At 37.0% G+C, this 16,235-nt stretch overlaps 1 protein-coding gene across 1 annotated transcript in view; it reads left to right on the top strand.

The window, feature by feature from the left end:
- LOC150105464 (bifunctional 3'-5' exonuclease/ATP-dependent helicase WRN-like) overlaps positions 1–16,235 on the top strand; it is a 370,108-nt gene that overhangs the window by 251,373 nt on the left and 102,500 nt on the right. The window contains exon 19 of the mRNA XM_090394834.1: positions 681–736. Within this exon, the coding sequence (XP_090250960.1) occupies positions 681–736 (56 nt within the window). The remainder of the gene's footprint in view (positions 1–680; positions 737–16,235) is intronic.

Genomic DNA, 16,235 nt, shown 5'->3' on the forward strand with positions numbered 1-16,235 from the left:
ATCTTTCCACTCCCATTCTGTCTAAGCGACCATGCCACCTGAGATTAGCTCTTCTAACATATTCCTGGATGTTAACAATGTCAAGTTCTTTCCTAATATCCTCGTTTTTTATAATATGATATTGCCATTGATGCCATCTGTTCATGCCTCTAATCTTTCTCAGGACTCTCATATCTGCAGTCTCTAGTCTTTGGTCAAGTGTTTTATTTCTAACCCAACTCTCAGATCCAGAAGTTAAAATTGTTTTGAACACTGTCTTCTTATAGCTAATTTAGTGTTTTAACTAATTTCTCTCTTATTCCATATAAATTTATTCATTTGACTTCCTGTCATACCGGCTTTGTTGACTTGGTTGTTTATTTCCATATTTAATTTACTGTCTTCACTAAAAATTTTGCATAAGTAGCTGGAATGTTTTATTTGTTCTATAGGTTCTCATTGTTTGTTATTGCTGATTTTCATACTAAATTTATTACAACAGTTATTCGATTTCGTCAGGGAATCTTCCAGACCTGTACTGGATTTATTTAAAAATATAACATTATCTGCATAAAGTAAAGAGCTGAGATTGACATCTCCAGTTTTGATATTTGGTTTAATACCGCTTTCCTTCATAATGTGATCTATATAGATAATGAATAACAGAGGAGATAATGTAGAATTTTTTTTCTCTCCCATAGACTAGTAATCGGATTCCAAGCTTTTGTAAAAAGCATGTTTTATATGGCAAAGGAAAGTAAGTGAAATAGTTTTAATTTAAACTCATGTTGGTTATTTAAAATTATGCATTCAGTGTTAACTTTATCAAAGAAAACAGTTTGTGTATGATGTAAAAAAAAAAATTTCCATTCTAAGTATGCTTCTGCAACAGAGTGATGCATATATGTATACTTGTTTTAATTTGAAAAGTATATTTTTAAAGTTGGAAAGATCTTTTTTTTTTTTTTTTTATTGTTATGCATAGGTGTTCCAGCATGAAAACAAGCTTATAATCATATTTCATTTTCCTTAATGATGACAGAGATGTGCATGTTTAATTCATTTGAAAAAAATAAAATTCTTAGGATCAAGTTACTTCATATGCATAAGTAAAGATTAAATGCCCTAAATCATTAATTTAATGCTGAAATTCAACATGCCATTGCATGCTGAAATTTTCCAGCAATGAAAATAGTTGGGAAAACTTGGAAGTTTCTCATTTGCAAAAATGAACTTAATGATTAAAAAAAAAAAAAATGGAATGAAACTTGTCACCATACATAATGTCTTGGTTGCAATGATTTAGTTTGTCTTTAAAAAAAAAAAAAAAAATGTGGTTTTACTTTATTTGGCTTTCTTCTGAAGTTCTTCATAAATTTCATGGAACTGGTTTTTCACACTCTGAAAAACCAAACTTTTTTTTGATTTGCAAACTTCTGTAGTTGTACATAATGAAATTACATCTGCAGAGGAATCTTCACATCAAAACATACAGTTCTTATAAGACCAACAGTTTCTCAATTACTATGAACAGCTTCTTTAAGTTGTAGATTTTACAAGGGCATAAGGTGGAAACTAAAAAAATTGCCTGCATTAAACAATATCAAAGTGGTCATCGACTTGCAACATACGTGACTTATAAACACTAGTACTTATGACAGCCATTCCATTAACACATTCACTAAACACCACTTAACTCCTGCAACCTATGGACCAAGGTGTGCAAGGCATTTTTTAAAGAAATTCTTTTGCCCAAGCTGTTGCTGCTATTGAGAATGAGAAAACGCTCAGATACTTTTGGAAGGAATATGTCTCACATAATACAAAATCACAAAGAATTTAGAGACAGTATGTGGTGAGGTGACAGTAAAGTGTTTGGTGTTTGGAAGAGAAGCTGGTAGACATATATGGTCATATGTATATTCATAGTATTTGACCAAGCTTTACAAAAAAAAAAAAAAAAAAAACTAAGAAGCCCATCACCAACCCAAAAAGTTTATAGTGAAAAATTTAGCAGAGGTACCTTATTTACAAAGGTGTCTCTACTATTAATAAGGTAATTATTTGTTTGAGGAAATGGACTCCACAATGGAGAGATTTAGAAAAGTAGATAGAATGAATGATGCAAGCTGCAATTGCTTGCTGCAGAGAAATTTATACATAAAAGAAAGGCAAACTGTACATACTGAGTTGGGCTTTATGTACAGGGTGCCCATAAAATAACTTTTCCTCTTTGGGGGCATCTGTAGCTAAACCAATAAATGGAATGAGACCAAATTTTATATTGAGGCTTTTGAAGGCATGGGGAGATGATTTCCACAAAAAAAAAAAAAAAGATTTAGTACCAAAAGCCGCCGATAGGGGAAATTTCAGCACTGGCAGAGCCAACAGAAGTCACATTTTCAGTAAACGCAGGTAAAAAGGATTATGCAAATTTTACTGTGCATACTTGACAGCAGCACCACCATTTCCACTTAAAAAGGGATTGGGAATGTTCAGGCAGTTATTCGAATGACTGACAAATTGTGCTCAATGTGCGTCCTACTTTGTTTCAGTGTGTTTTACTTGTTAAGCAGTACAATGCAGTAGCAGCCCTTTGGGAATTTAGAAGGCTTCATAACCTGCGTACAGGTCCTATGTCAGCTGTTGCACTGAGAGCTATGATTAAGAAGGTTGAAGAAACTGGATCACTAGGAGTTAGACCTGGCAGAGGACAGAAAGCAGTGCAAGAAGAGACAGTAACAGACGTGGTGGCTACTGCGGTGTTTAACGACTCAGGGACCAGTACTGGTCCACGTGCTCGTGCCATAGCTCGCAAACTTGATATGGCCTATGGTACAGTCTGGAAAATCTTATGGAAAATGCTTCACTTCTATCCGTATAAGTCCAGTCATGTGCAAGCACTAACTACCGCAGATATGCGCATGACCTTTGTGCTAATGTATCTCGCCTGAATGGAGGTCGACAATGACTGTCCTTGGAGAATATTGTGGGGTGATGAGGCTCATTTTTATCTGAATGGGTCGGTCAACACTCACAACTGCAGAATTTGGGCATCTGAACATCCTCAAGCGATCCAGCAAATACCACTGCATTCTCCAAAAGTAACCGTGCAGTGTGGCTTCACAGCCGATTTCATAATAGGACCATATTTTTTTGAGCGTATTACCACTACAGGTACATGTAACCTGCTCCATTACTGGAGAGATTTAACGACGAATGCTGGAAACTTTTGTCATTCCTGCATTGCAGCAAAGACAGTGTTTGAAATCCATAATTTTTATGCAGGATGGAGCACGGCCACACATTGAATGTTCAGTATTTTATTATTTTTATTATTATTATTAAACAAGACCTCATGGAGTCAAAGACTCATCTAGGAGGTCCTTTTATCTCACACACATCTCATCATACCGCGTCTTAAACACATTCAAACTCCTTGCAGACACCACACTCAGGCAAGGCATTCCTATCACTCACAACTCTGCATGAAAAAAACCTGCCTCTCACTCCCCTACTCACACCCTCTTTATACAGTTTCCAGGGATGACCTCTGGTTCTCCCCTGATCTCCCACTATTCTCTGTAGAACTTCTCCACCATTGATCCTATAACAACCCCTTACCAACTTGTAGGTCTCTATCATATCTCCCCTCTTCCTTCTCTCCACTAGACTCTGCAAATTACATCTTTTCAATCTTTCCTCATACTCGACATTCCAGAGGTCAGAAACTACCTTAGTCAGTCGCCTTTGGACCCTTTCCAACATCTCTTCATCCTTCTGAAAACCAGGTGACCAAATCTGGGCACAGTAATGTATAGTGCCTTTTACACCAGCATTTCAGTAACAAGAGGGTTATCAGTCAGTTCTTTCCAACAGCATGGCCGCCTCGATCCCCGGACATCACTCCATGTGACTTTTGGCTTTGGGGGTATTTGAAATCTGTTGTGTATGTTGGTGACATTCCCAACTTGCATGTCTTGAAAGAGAACATAAAACGGACTGTTATGAACATCCAATCTGACTCCTTACGCTCAGCTGTAGAGCATGTCGCACACCGGATGCAATTTGTTGTACACAAGAAAGGTCAGCACATTGAAAATCGTGTATGTGGTCCAGGGGACCCTGATTCTGATGAATAAAATATTATTTCCTGTGAGTTCGATCACTACATTAATTTCTGTGTCTCTCGCAAGTTGTTGTTTTAGTTTAATTATTATTATCATTGTAACTTGCCACATATCCAGCTGGAATGAGTGTAGCGGCGGTCACTTACACTGTCGAAATGTTATCATTCCATTTTATCTGCCTTTAATGTAATTATCCGTTTGTTTTCAGCTCTGCCAGTGCCAAAATTTCCCTTATCGGCGACTTTTGGTACTAAATCTCTTTTTCGTGGAAATCATCTTCCCGTGCCTTCAAAAGTCTCAATATAAAATTTGGTCTCATTCCGTTTATTGGTTTTAGCTACAGATGCCTCCAAAGAGGGAAAGTTATTTTATGGCCACCCTGTATATTTAAAAAAAAAAAAAAAGTACACCCAAAGATGAGTTTAAACCCTTCACAGGTTATGTATCTGGCAAACCATCATCAGAATGCTTTTGGTGCAATTTGTCAATTTGAATAATTTGTTTTTGATGACCTAGCCAGTCCTTAGTTGCCCAATTTAATAAAGCTGCCATTTTATTATTTTTTAATTTATTACTCATTTATTTTTTATTACTATTTATTTTATTTCTTATTATTATTAAAGCATCACTCTTGTCCCATGTGTTTCCATGCTGATAAATGTAGAGATGCACCGTAGGTTGTATTATTTCATTATAAACAAAGAGTAAAATCATTTCAAAATATAATGAAACAGACTATACACTTTAGCTTTTAGGCCTGTAATTGTTAACATATCCTTGTGGTTCATAAAGTGATTTCCTACTTACAACGGGATTGTGAGAATTGATCCCACATTGTAAGTCATGAACTGACTGTATATGAAGCAATTTAGGTAGCAGGAATGATTTTTCTTAAATTACATGACTTGGGTAATGTATACAGGGTTCTTGGTTTACGGACAACCCAACTTACACCATTCCGTATTTATGAATGGGCTCCCCATAAGGATAATTAATAAATAAATTAATAATTCGGGAACTAGTTTCTTCCACGCATGTAAATAGAACCACATGCCGTAAGCGGTTCATTGGTGCAGCTTCTTTATGATAGTGGCTAGCTCAAGGTATTATTATTATTATTATTACCATATATGCGCTGTTCATCAGGGATTCGAGTTACGTACAAATCCGACTTTATGTTCTCTTTCACGACATGAAAGTTGGGAACGCCACCAAGATACACAACAGATTTCAAATACTCCCACAGCCAAAAGTCACATGGAGTGATATCCGGGGATCGAGGCGGCCATGCCGTCGGAAAGAACTGATTGATAACCTGACAGTCATTCGAATAACTGCCTGAACATTCCCAATCCCTTTTTAAGTGGAATTGGTGGCGGCTGTCACGTACACACAGTAAAATTTGCATAATCCTTTTTACTTGTGTTTACTGCAAATATCTGACTGCTTTCAGCTCTGCTAGTCCCAAAATTTCCCCTATCGGCACCTTTTTGGTACTAAATCTTTTTTTCGAAGAAATCATCTCTCCATGCCTTCAAAAGTCTCAATATAAAATTTGATCTCATTCCGTTTATTGGTTTTAGCTACAGATGCCTTCAAAGAGGGAAAATTATTTTATGGCCACCCTGTATATTCCATAATCACTACCCCCCAACACTGTAGCAATCTAACTAGTACAGGTAACCCTCGAATAACCTGGATGTTAGGTTCCATAGAAATGCCGCATTATATAAATCGCATTATACGAGACTTAGATCACATAGAAAAAGTAGAGAGTTAGGTTCTGAAATCGTTTTTTTTTTTTTTTTAAATTATATAAACAACAATGACATTTCCAACAAAAAAAATATTTTTATTTAATTCAGGTAATTCATGTAAGTTAAGAAAACATAAACTATGAGACAAATATGTAGTATAAAATTATAAAAATTACAAATTGTACATAAATTTCATTGCACATAATGTATAAATGTTTTAGACACTATTTAAATTAAGGGATATTAAATCCTACATTGTTTTAAAACTGAATAAGAAACTCAAAGATTGGAATCAGTTAGTTTCATGCCGAATATAGTAAACTATAAAAATATCGGCGGTTACTAGCGTGAGCTAATGCAAGTAGTCCTAGTACAATACCGGGCACAGTAAAATAAAGTGCATATTTGAATCGTCATCACTGTCTTCAGAAATAATATTTCGTAGATGTTCTTTAAGTGGCCGGAGGTTGTCACCACTTGAAATCTCTTGGACATGATTTGTTATGATTTTCATTGCCTACTTCGGCTGGTTTAGTTATCAAGAAGTCAGTAATAAGACTTTGCTTATCACTATGCTGCAATTTTTTATTAAAAATTTTATTTTTAATAAAAAAGTTTATTTGAAAGTTTATTTTTTTCAAAACTTCAAGGACTACTATATTTTTTTTCAAAACTGGACTACTGTTTTTTTTTTTTAAACTTAGATGGCACCATATTAGGACTTGAGTCTTGTGTTGCTCGCTGCAATTACTTATACTAGCCCCACTATTACACCGAATTGTGGTTGTCTCGCATTTGTGACAAACTTTGTTTGTGTGCTCTGAAGATGCTGGATATAATACCAGCGATATATTAGCTTTTAAGTTAATAAATAGTTAATTAACTTAAATTAACAATTAATTAACTATTTATTAAGTTCATAATATGGCGCTAAACAAATATTCACTTGTCTCGTGAATTTTCCTGAGTGCTCCATTGAGGGATCATTATCCAGAAAATAATTTCCTAATTTTCTTGCCAAGTCCAATCCTGCTAATTTCTTTGAACTAAATTCTTTAACGGATTCATCACAATCAGATTCTTCTACAGAACTTTCCACACTATTTTGTTCGACGGTATCTATTAATTGTACCAGTTCCTCTTCATTTAAATCTGTTTCTCCATCAATTAATTCACTGATTTCGTTTTCAACCATATCACAAAAAGCCCTCTCCACCAAAAATGTCTGCGACGTTTATTATATGACGTAGCTTGGCATCCACTGGAGCTACAAAATTTTGTTCCAGAATGGCTTCAGGCCATATTTTTTTCCAGCAAGCATTCAGCGTATAGGGTTGTAATTTCTTAATGGACAGAGAAATAATTTTCGCACAATTCAATATTGAAAACTCTTTTCACGCTTGAGGCAGTATCATGTTTGGATTAGATTCCATTTTTTCCAAAATTAATTGAAATGTTCGCCGAATATAATATGACTTAAATGTTGATATTATTCCTTGGTCGAGTGGTTGAATAAGTGAAGTAGTATTAGGGGGCAAAAAAGTTATTTTTTTATTTGGATGGCTTAAATTTGTTGGGTAGCCTGGTGCGTTATCTCAAATTAGTAGAATTTTAACGTCCATATTCTTTTTCTTTGTGTAACTTTCTACATCAGGTACAAAACACTTGAAAAACTAATTTTCAAACAAGCTAGCTGTAACCCATTCCTTTTTGTTGGCCTGCCAATAAACAGGTAGCGTGGACTTGTCAAGCCCTTTCATTGCACGGAAATTTGCAGATCGGTTAATAAACATTGGTTTTGTCATGTAATCATCTGATGCATTACTACAAAACAGTAGAGTGTATAATATAAGCACGTACACACAAGAAAGATATTTAATTAGCCAAATATTTCGGTCTGAAAATTGCAGACCATCTTCAGTGGCAATAAAAGAACAGTTTTAAAATACACCATGGAATACTAACAATAGATCATTTATAAATAGAACAAACCACGTGATGTTATATCACTAAGTATTAAAGAGAAATATTTTTAAGCAGACACATGATTGAATTAAAAATATTAATTAATAATTTCAATAATTTTAAATAACATAAAATTAATATGAATTAATGAGTTATAATGATTAGACTTTCCCATATTTTTGATACAGTAAGGGTCAAAGCTGTATAACTGAGAGGAGACCAACACATAGCCTTTAAAGGAATGCGGAGAACCGACCATGACTTCTGACTTAATGTCCAATCCTCACCTTTTCGTGCACCCTGTTGGGTATCTACTTTAATACTGAACGAACGAGGATGGGCTGGCAATTTGGGATTTAGCCGACCAAATTGTATTCTTATTGGTTAAACCAAAATAAAAAAATGATGGTACAACATGACAAAATTTCATGCCGGCTGGGGCGTCGCCCGGTTAAACAAGGACCCCGTTGTTTTTGCCAGGGAACCAGGGCGAACAGCGAAAAGCCAGCTACTGGAACAAATCTGAAAACAAACTCCAACTCAACATCACCAGAGTTAAAGATCAGTACTGTCAACGTAAGAAGCCTGAATGGCAAAGAAATGGAGCTAGCTGAGGAATTAGATAAGTACCAGATCGACATAATAGGGGTGACTGAAACAAAAAAGACCAAAACTGGTGAGATCTTTCTGGGCAATAAATATAAAATGTTATATTCAAGCAATGACAATAATAGAAAACAAGGAGTAGCCATAGTATTCAACACTAAATATGAGGCTAATCTTCTTGAATGGCAGGCAGTCTCAAGTAGAGTGATGTTTACAAATATCAGAATGAGGAATTGGACAATGAGACTTATTTGTGCCTATGGTCCCACAGAAGGTTCTACTAAGGTAGAAGTGGAGGAAGTTTTTGAGGCTTTAGAGAAAGCAACTGACACAATCAAAAATGAAAGGTTGGTTCTTCTTGGGGATCTAAATAGCAGAGTAGGAAATGATTGTGAGACATACAAAAATATTTTGGGAAAATTTGGAGAAAAGAGCAAAGCTAATAATAATGGCAAATATCTGTCGGATTTCTGCTCAGGACATGGACTGGTTATTACTAACACCATGTTCCAACATAAAAATGTGCACAAACTCACATGGAGAGAAGAGGCTAGGAATAAAAAAAGTCTCGTTGACTATGTTATTGTTGATAGTGATGTTTTCTCCCTGGTGCAGGACACCAGAGTGTACAGAGGATTTGAAATTGGAAGTGATTACTATTTAGTCTTGAGCAGGATAAAATTGAATTTCATATTGAAAAGAATGATATGCAAGAAAGTTTTAAAGTGAATAAAAGTTGAGCAACGCTCAGATGTGAACTGTAGACAAAAATACACAAAGATTATTGAAGAAAAAATGAAAGAGTTTGAGAACAGGAATCAAACCTTGGAGATTCAGTGGCAAGCCTTGAAGAAAGCCCTGATTGATTCAGCTAGAGAGGCATGTGGTGAAGTTGTCTGCAAGGATAGAAAAATCAGAACTCCGTGGTGGACACAGGAAGTTAAAGAGGCAGTGAAGGAAAAGAAGAAAGCATATCAAACATTCCTGGCAAATAAGTCAGCTTGTGCTCTTAGAGAATATAGAGACAAATGCAAGAATGCTAAACAGTGTGTAAAACCAGCTAAACAAAAGTCATGGGAGGACTTCGGCAAGAATATAGAAAATAAATATCAAGAAGGTGGCAAAATATTCTGGAGGTTTGCTGAAGAAGCTTAGGAATGGAGGAATGAGTGCTGTAAAAGGAGTTAAAGATGATAAAGGACTATGAATATATAAAGGATCTATGAATATTTCCTGGTTCTCTGAGTGGATAATGCGTGTAAATTCAAAATCCGGCATGTGTTTTATGAAGATCTAAAATGGGCTGTAAAAGTTCCATATTTAATCTTTTAATTATGATTTATGATATTTGACCGTTAGGCCATCCACTGTACTATTATGCTTTAGGTTTGCAACATTTCATTGATGGAATTCACATTAAAAAAAAAAAATGTTTTTACTCCAAAAAAAAAAAAAAAAAAAAACCCTACTATAAGTTCTAGTTCCAGAAGTTATGTGCATTCCTCTTGACTCATCCTTTATAATTCTGAATGTAATTAAATACACTCCCCTCTCTACAGTGGAATTGTTAATTTCCGCCTCTCGTTGTACTAAGATTTATTGTGGAAGGCTTCAGATTTTCTACCAGTACTGGAGTATCCAAGAACTATACTTTTGTCCACATTATTCTTTCTATGCATAAATGATCTTCTCTCCTTAACCACAAATCTTACTTGTAGTTCTGCCCATGTGTATTACACTCTATTTGCTCTTCTGTGTAGAAACCTTATATTGCTCAAATGCCGGAATGTTGGACAGCTGTATCAGTTTTCATGCTGCCAAAATACAATCTCATCTTATTTTTGCATGTGAAAGATCACTTAATTTAACCATGTATAACATCCAGATCTCTCTCTTTCTTCTTATGCTGTCTTTTAACCTTTCTTGGTGATCTATATCGGCATTCATACATTCCTACACTTCTGAAAAACTAAATATCTTTTTTCCACTCATGACAGCCCTCCTCTGTACAAATTTAAATACTGTATAAATTTCAAAGTCCAATCTTTTTATATTGATGTCATACACAAAGGATCTTGGTGGGAGGGGGTGTGGTTCAAAGGATCTGTACTCTCCACATCAGTGCTATGGAGGGGATGCAGGTGAGGATAAGTTTTTTTGTTTTTTTTTAAAAGCTGTAGTTTTGTGATATTTCATGGCTGTTCTTGAGGACAGAGATGGATAAAATAAAAGAAAAAGAGGAGAAGCAGGTTTGGTGTGTTTGGGTTTGCATAGTAAAAGGATGCTGAGCAGCTGCTGCTCTTGTATTAACAATTACAATAGAAAGCATAGGAATGATATGCTGGTTCAGTGAAGCAGTGACAATTGAAATATCTGTAGAATAGGCACAATGATGAAACTGCATTGGTAAAATAAATGTTGAAGTGTATTTGTAAGAGGAGAATCATCTATGAGCTGAATTGCTCTCTAGAGAGCATCAAGAATTTTTAGCTAATTTTAGGTGCTATACCTCAAATAGGAGCAGTATTATTCTAAGCATAGTGTGATTGGATGTAAAGTAGCATCTTGAACAAAAGAATGCCTATTTTTTATTTTTTTTAATCCTGTGGAAGCTATTTATGCCTGAAGGAAACAGGGGGTAAATGTTAGTCCAAGCAGAGAGAGAGAGAGAGAGATCTGATCTCTGTTGAATTGTGTATTACTGAGGGTAAGGTAAGTGAGCCAAGATTTCCTGTGCAATAGAAAAGCTTTGCAAAGTGTTTGGCAGGCATTGAATGTAACCAGACTGTCCTTGCCCCATTGAATGTATATAGATGGTTCTAACTGTTCAGGAATATTTGTTTAAGGCACTGGTTGTAGATGATTTTGATTCTTGGGATGACAGAGTTACTGCACATAAATTAAAGATACCAAGAAATTATATACTTGGTTTAATTCTTTATCCAAGTGTAAGCAAACCAAGTGTGCACCTGAAGTATTTTCAGGACTAGGGGCAACTCGTATATAGAAGCTAATCACTTCACATCGTCAGCCAGACTCACTGAGAACAACCAGAGAAAACTGGCTACTTAATTACAGAGGGTAATGGGTAGACCAAAGAATGACGATTTGCTTAGCAGTTCTCGATGCCAGACATGGCAAAAAGTTCTAGGAATGTCAATAGCGACAGCATAAGTTTCTCTGAATTTTTCCACATGGAAAGTGGAAAAGTTCAGAGTTAGCAGAATCCATACTAGTGGTTGCCAATTAATTGATGGGCCTCTAAGTAGTGGAAAAGTTGGCAGTTGATGATTTTCTTCATTATTTAGGAGAGGTCTGAAGTAATGGCAGTTTGGTTGCTTAAAAAGACTTCTATCTCACTTTTTGAATAAGCTGGATATGGGATTGCTTCCATGCATTGGGATAAGTGCCAGCTATGTATAATAGACTTTAGAGATGATGTAGGAGAGGTGTTAGCTTTGGAGCACAGTGTTTGAGAATAATTGGAAAGACACCATCAGGACCAGAAGACATTTTATTATCCAAGTTATTTAGCAGTTTTCTGACATCTTTTGTCGAAACACTACAGGAGGCATATGGTGCTTGGATTCCAATATGGTAGGAGGCAATTTCTCTTGGTCATCTATGCATGAATTTGAGGAAAAAAGAAAAGAGTGACGCTTGGAGGTCAGCTTTATCTTCAGATGAAGTAACAGTGGTGCCATCAGGATGAGAGAGAGAGGTTAAAGTGCAGGTCTCTTCCTGAAAATGCAACATCCAACTTCATCTCTCTCTCTCAAGGATATATTGACTACTCATGATTCATAAATCTCACAATCCATAGTAGAAGAAATTAATATTCCTACTTACACATTAGCTGAATTCTTAGTCCAAGTGCTCAGATCCCAAGCCACATACTTCACAATATAATAATAGTCCCTGCATTTCAAAAACTGCATTAAAGCATTCATTCTGAACAATTTCAATTCATTCATAGTCAATTTCGACATAACTTCACATTTTACTAATTTATCTTTAAAGGATATATTGGTAAATATATCCTTTTAAGCCCTATCTAGGTGGTACGCTCTCGATGGACATTTGTAAGAAGCCTAGGTTGTAAATTGGAATCTCTGATGATTGCTTCACATTTCTTGGGAAGTTTTTTGCAACCATATTTGTATCAGTTGATGGGTTTGCATAAAATCCACAAATTCAATTCGCCCTGTAGTTCAGTGGAAGTTGTGACGATAGATTTAAGTTTAAGTGTAGTCACTGACTGGAGGAACTTTTTCTAAGCCTTTCTTCAACTGTTTTCTGAGTTTGCTGATCTCTGCATGGGCAAGCAGGTTTTTTTCTCCTGGAAACCTGGGATTTTTCATCCCATAAACGGAAGAAAATTGACTGCAGAACCCATTATTTCAGACAGTAACATATCCTATTAGGCACCAAGAGATGGCAGCACTTGTTTGCCCATCAATTCATCAGCTGCTACTTATAATAAGTGATAGTCTTGGAGCAGCTATCTCTCTGATTGGCTACTGGTGGAGATTGAACTACCCACTAGGATTAAAATAGTAATATCTTGGGATTAAAAGGCCTCACCTACTTCCAATAAGGAAATAAAAGACATTAGCTGAGCTTGACTACCCATAGTTGATGCCACTGATGTTCCATGTTACAAATTGTTAAAACAACTGGCAAATGCTTTTTACCTTTGAGCATTTGATATATGATTCACACATGAAAGCCCTCAAAACCTATAGCACATTAGTGCCATGCATGGGCAAGAGGAAAATGTTCAGCTGAACATTGTAATCTTTGAGGAAGGCAGAGTGAGTGAGACTGTTCCAAAGAACAAAAGTGGATAAAATGAAAGAGGAGGCAGTAAAGTTGGTTCAATGAGTTTCAAGATGGGCTGTAAAAGGGCATTGGTCAGCAGTGGTTCTTATTCTAATGGTTTTAGAGAAAAGTGGAGGAATAATAGTGGCCAATTCAGCAGACCACTCTCTATGAAAGTATCCTTAGAAGAGACACAAGGTAGAAACTGAACATCTGTGTGAGAGAGGGAGTGAAGTGGGTATGTGAGAGAGGGGATAATTAATTAGCTGAACTGCCTCTTCTGGATAGAATCTTAGATAGCATTTTGGTGCACCACCCCAAGTATGAGAACAATATTCCAGGGCTGGTTAGATTTGGGCTTTGTATAGAGTTAGCAGCCATGAAGGTGTGAAGTAGTGTTTTGTGTGAAAAAAGTATGCCAAGTTTTTTGGTTGCTCCAGAAGCTACAGTTGAAATGTGTTTGTGCCAGGAAAGAACAGAGTTGTAGGTCAGTCCAAGAAGGAAAATCTGATCGTGTTTAGAAATCTCAGTATTATTGAAGGAAGGGACGGGAGCTCTTTCTTGCTAGCGATCAGACAGGACTGATCTCCCTAGCAAAAAAGGATCAGAGAGGACTGAATTTTGGTGGCATTGAAGTTTACAAGTTTGTCCTTGCCCCACTGGGATATAGCTAGGAGATTGGAGTTCAGGCCACTGGTCATGGTGGATCTTGAGGATTCTAATACTTGAATACTACGAGGTTTGTCAAAAGGAGGAATGGAGTGTACTGTCATCGGCAAAGCTATGGATAGGATTGGAAGGCTTGAGAGCAGATCATTTATATACAAGAGAAAGAGAGTGGGTGAAAGAACAGAACCCTGGGTACTCAGCACTAGTTGGGAAATCTGAGAGAAAGTTCAGCGTGAAAGTTCACATCCAGTTGCAGAGTGAGGATGTCAGACCATAGGATGGCAGTTTGTTAAGTAGGCCCCTGTGCCTAACTCGATCAAATGTCTTTGAAATTACCAGGGTACCATGTGAGTTTCTCCAAATTATTCCATGGATTGAGTGCAGAGGTGGGTGGTGAAAGCAAGATCAGCTGTAGATCAGTAGTGGCAGAGTCCATACTGCTGGTCGCTGATAAGTTGGTAGGTCTCTAAGTGGTCAAGAATTGGTTATTGATGATTTTATCCATGATTTTAGAGACAATAGCAATGAGAATAAATGGACAGTAGTATGTTGGTTGACATTTATCACCTTTCTATGGAATGGCTCTATGTGGGCCTGTTTCCATGTTGCAGGGTAGATGTCAGTTGAATAGGATATTCTGGATCGCCTGAAGAAGCTATACAAGATAGGCGGCACCTGTATAGCCACCTATCCTGTATAGCTTCTGGGGGGTACAATTTTTTAACACAATAGGCGGGATACCATTAGGACCAGATGCCTTGTTTGTTTTTGGGTTATTAAGTTGAAGAGGTCAGAATGGTTGATGGAGTTTGGAGAGCAAAGAGGGTGCATATGAAAAGGGCAGATCGATTTGGGAGAGAAATTTTGAGCCAAAACAGATCACACAGCAGGGATTCAAGGAATTGCATTCTCTTGCATAATATATAAAAAAAAACTGTATATTCTATAGATTGAGCAGTTGTGGTGGACAGTGGTTGTTGAGGTTTCCAGTTAGGGTTCCGATAGGAATAGTAATTGTGGTTTAGATGACTTTATGTGGTAGTGGTAGACATCGTCCATATTGCTGTTTAGGCCATAGTTGTTTTTTTTTTATATATTTTTTTAACTATTATTATTATTATTATTATTATTTCGGACGACTCCAGGAGTCCTTAGACTCATCGAGGGAGGCCCTAAACATCATGTCCACACAACTATGCGATTTCATTCTCACGGTATCTATCATACCTTGTCTTGAACTCGTTCACCATCATAGCACCCACAACAGACTCTGGCAGCTTATTCCACTCATTCACTACTCTAAAAGTAAAGAACCCAGCTCTAACACCCCTGCTGACCACACTCTTGCCCAGCTTCCATAGGTGTCCCCTAGTTCTCCCACCACCAGTCCTGATCTCAAAAATATCCTCTGAATTAATCCTATAGAATCCCTTTAGCAATTTGAATGTCTCAATCATATCTCCCCTCCTTCGCCTATCAACTAGTTTCTGCAACCCACAAATCTTCAACCTGTTCTCATAAGGTTCATTCCATAGACCTGTTATCATCTTAGTCACTCGCCTCTGGATCCTCTCCACCTCCTCCCCATCAAGAAGGAACCGAGGTGACCAAATCTGGGCACAGTAGTCGAGATGATGTCTTATCAAGGCTCGGTACAGAGGTACAATAACTTGCTGGTCTCTGCTCGTCAAGGTATTTTTCAACAACCAAGTGAGTTGATGAGCTGATTTAGCTACTTTTGCAGTGTGCCCCCTAAACTTCATCTCCCTATCCACCAACACTCCCAAGTCCCTAGCCTCATCAATCTCTTGGAGTACAGTTCCACCAATGTGGTATACTGCTGCTAATCTTTTCACCCCAAAATGCATAACCTTACATTTTGTCACATTAAATTGACATCCATTCTCCTTAGCCCAGAACTCCAATCTATCTAAGTCATCCTGCAAGACTTTGACATCTTCTGCATTCACTATTGCCCTACCCAACTTTGCATCATCAGCGAATAAATGAATTGTTCCACTTAGATCCTTCCCTATATCGTTAATGAACAGATTAAACAGCAGTGGTCCAAGAACAGAACCCTGCGGCACACCACTAGTCACAGGCCGTCTTTTGGACTCTACTCCTGAATAAACTACTCTTTGATATCTCTCCATCAACCAACCACCTATCCACCTCACCAACCCTATATCCATTCCCATATGTTGTAGTTTACGGATTAGTATTCCATGTGATATCCTGTCAAATGCCTTTGCCAGGTCCAGCAGTATCACTGTAAACCCATTTCCCTTATCCAGTTCAGCCGTCA

This window comes from Typopeltis vanoorti, chromosome 6 (genome assembly GCF_054136105.1).
Source record: "Typopeltis vanoorti isolate ZY-2024b chromosome 6, IOZ_Tvanoo_1.0, whole genome shotgun sequence".
NCBI lineage: Eukaryota > Metazoa > Arthropoda > Arachnida > Uropygi > Thelyphonidae > Typopeltis > Typopeltis vanoorti.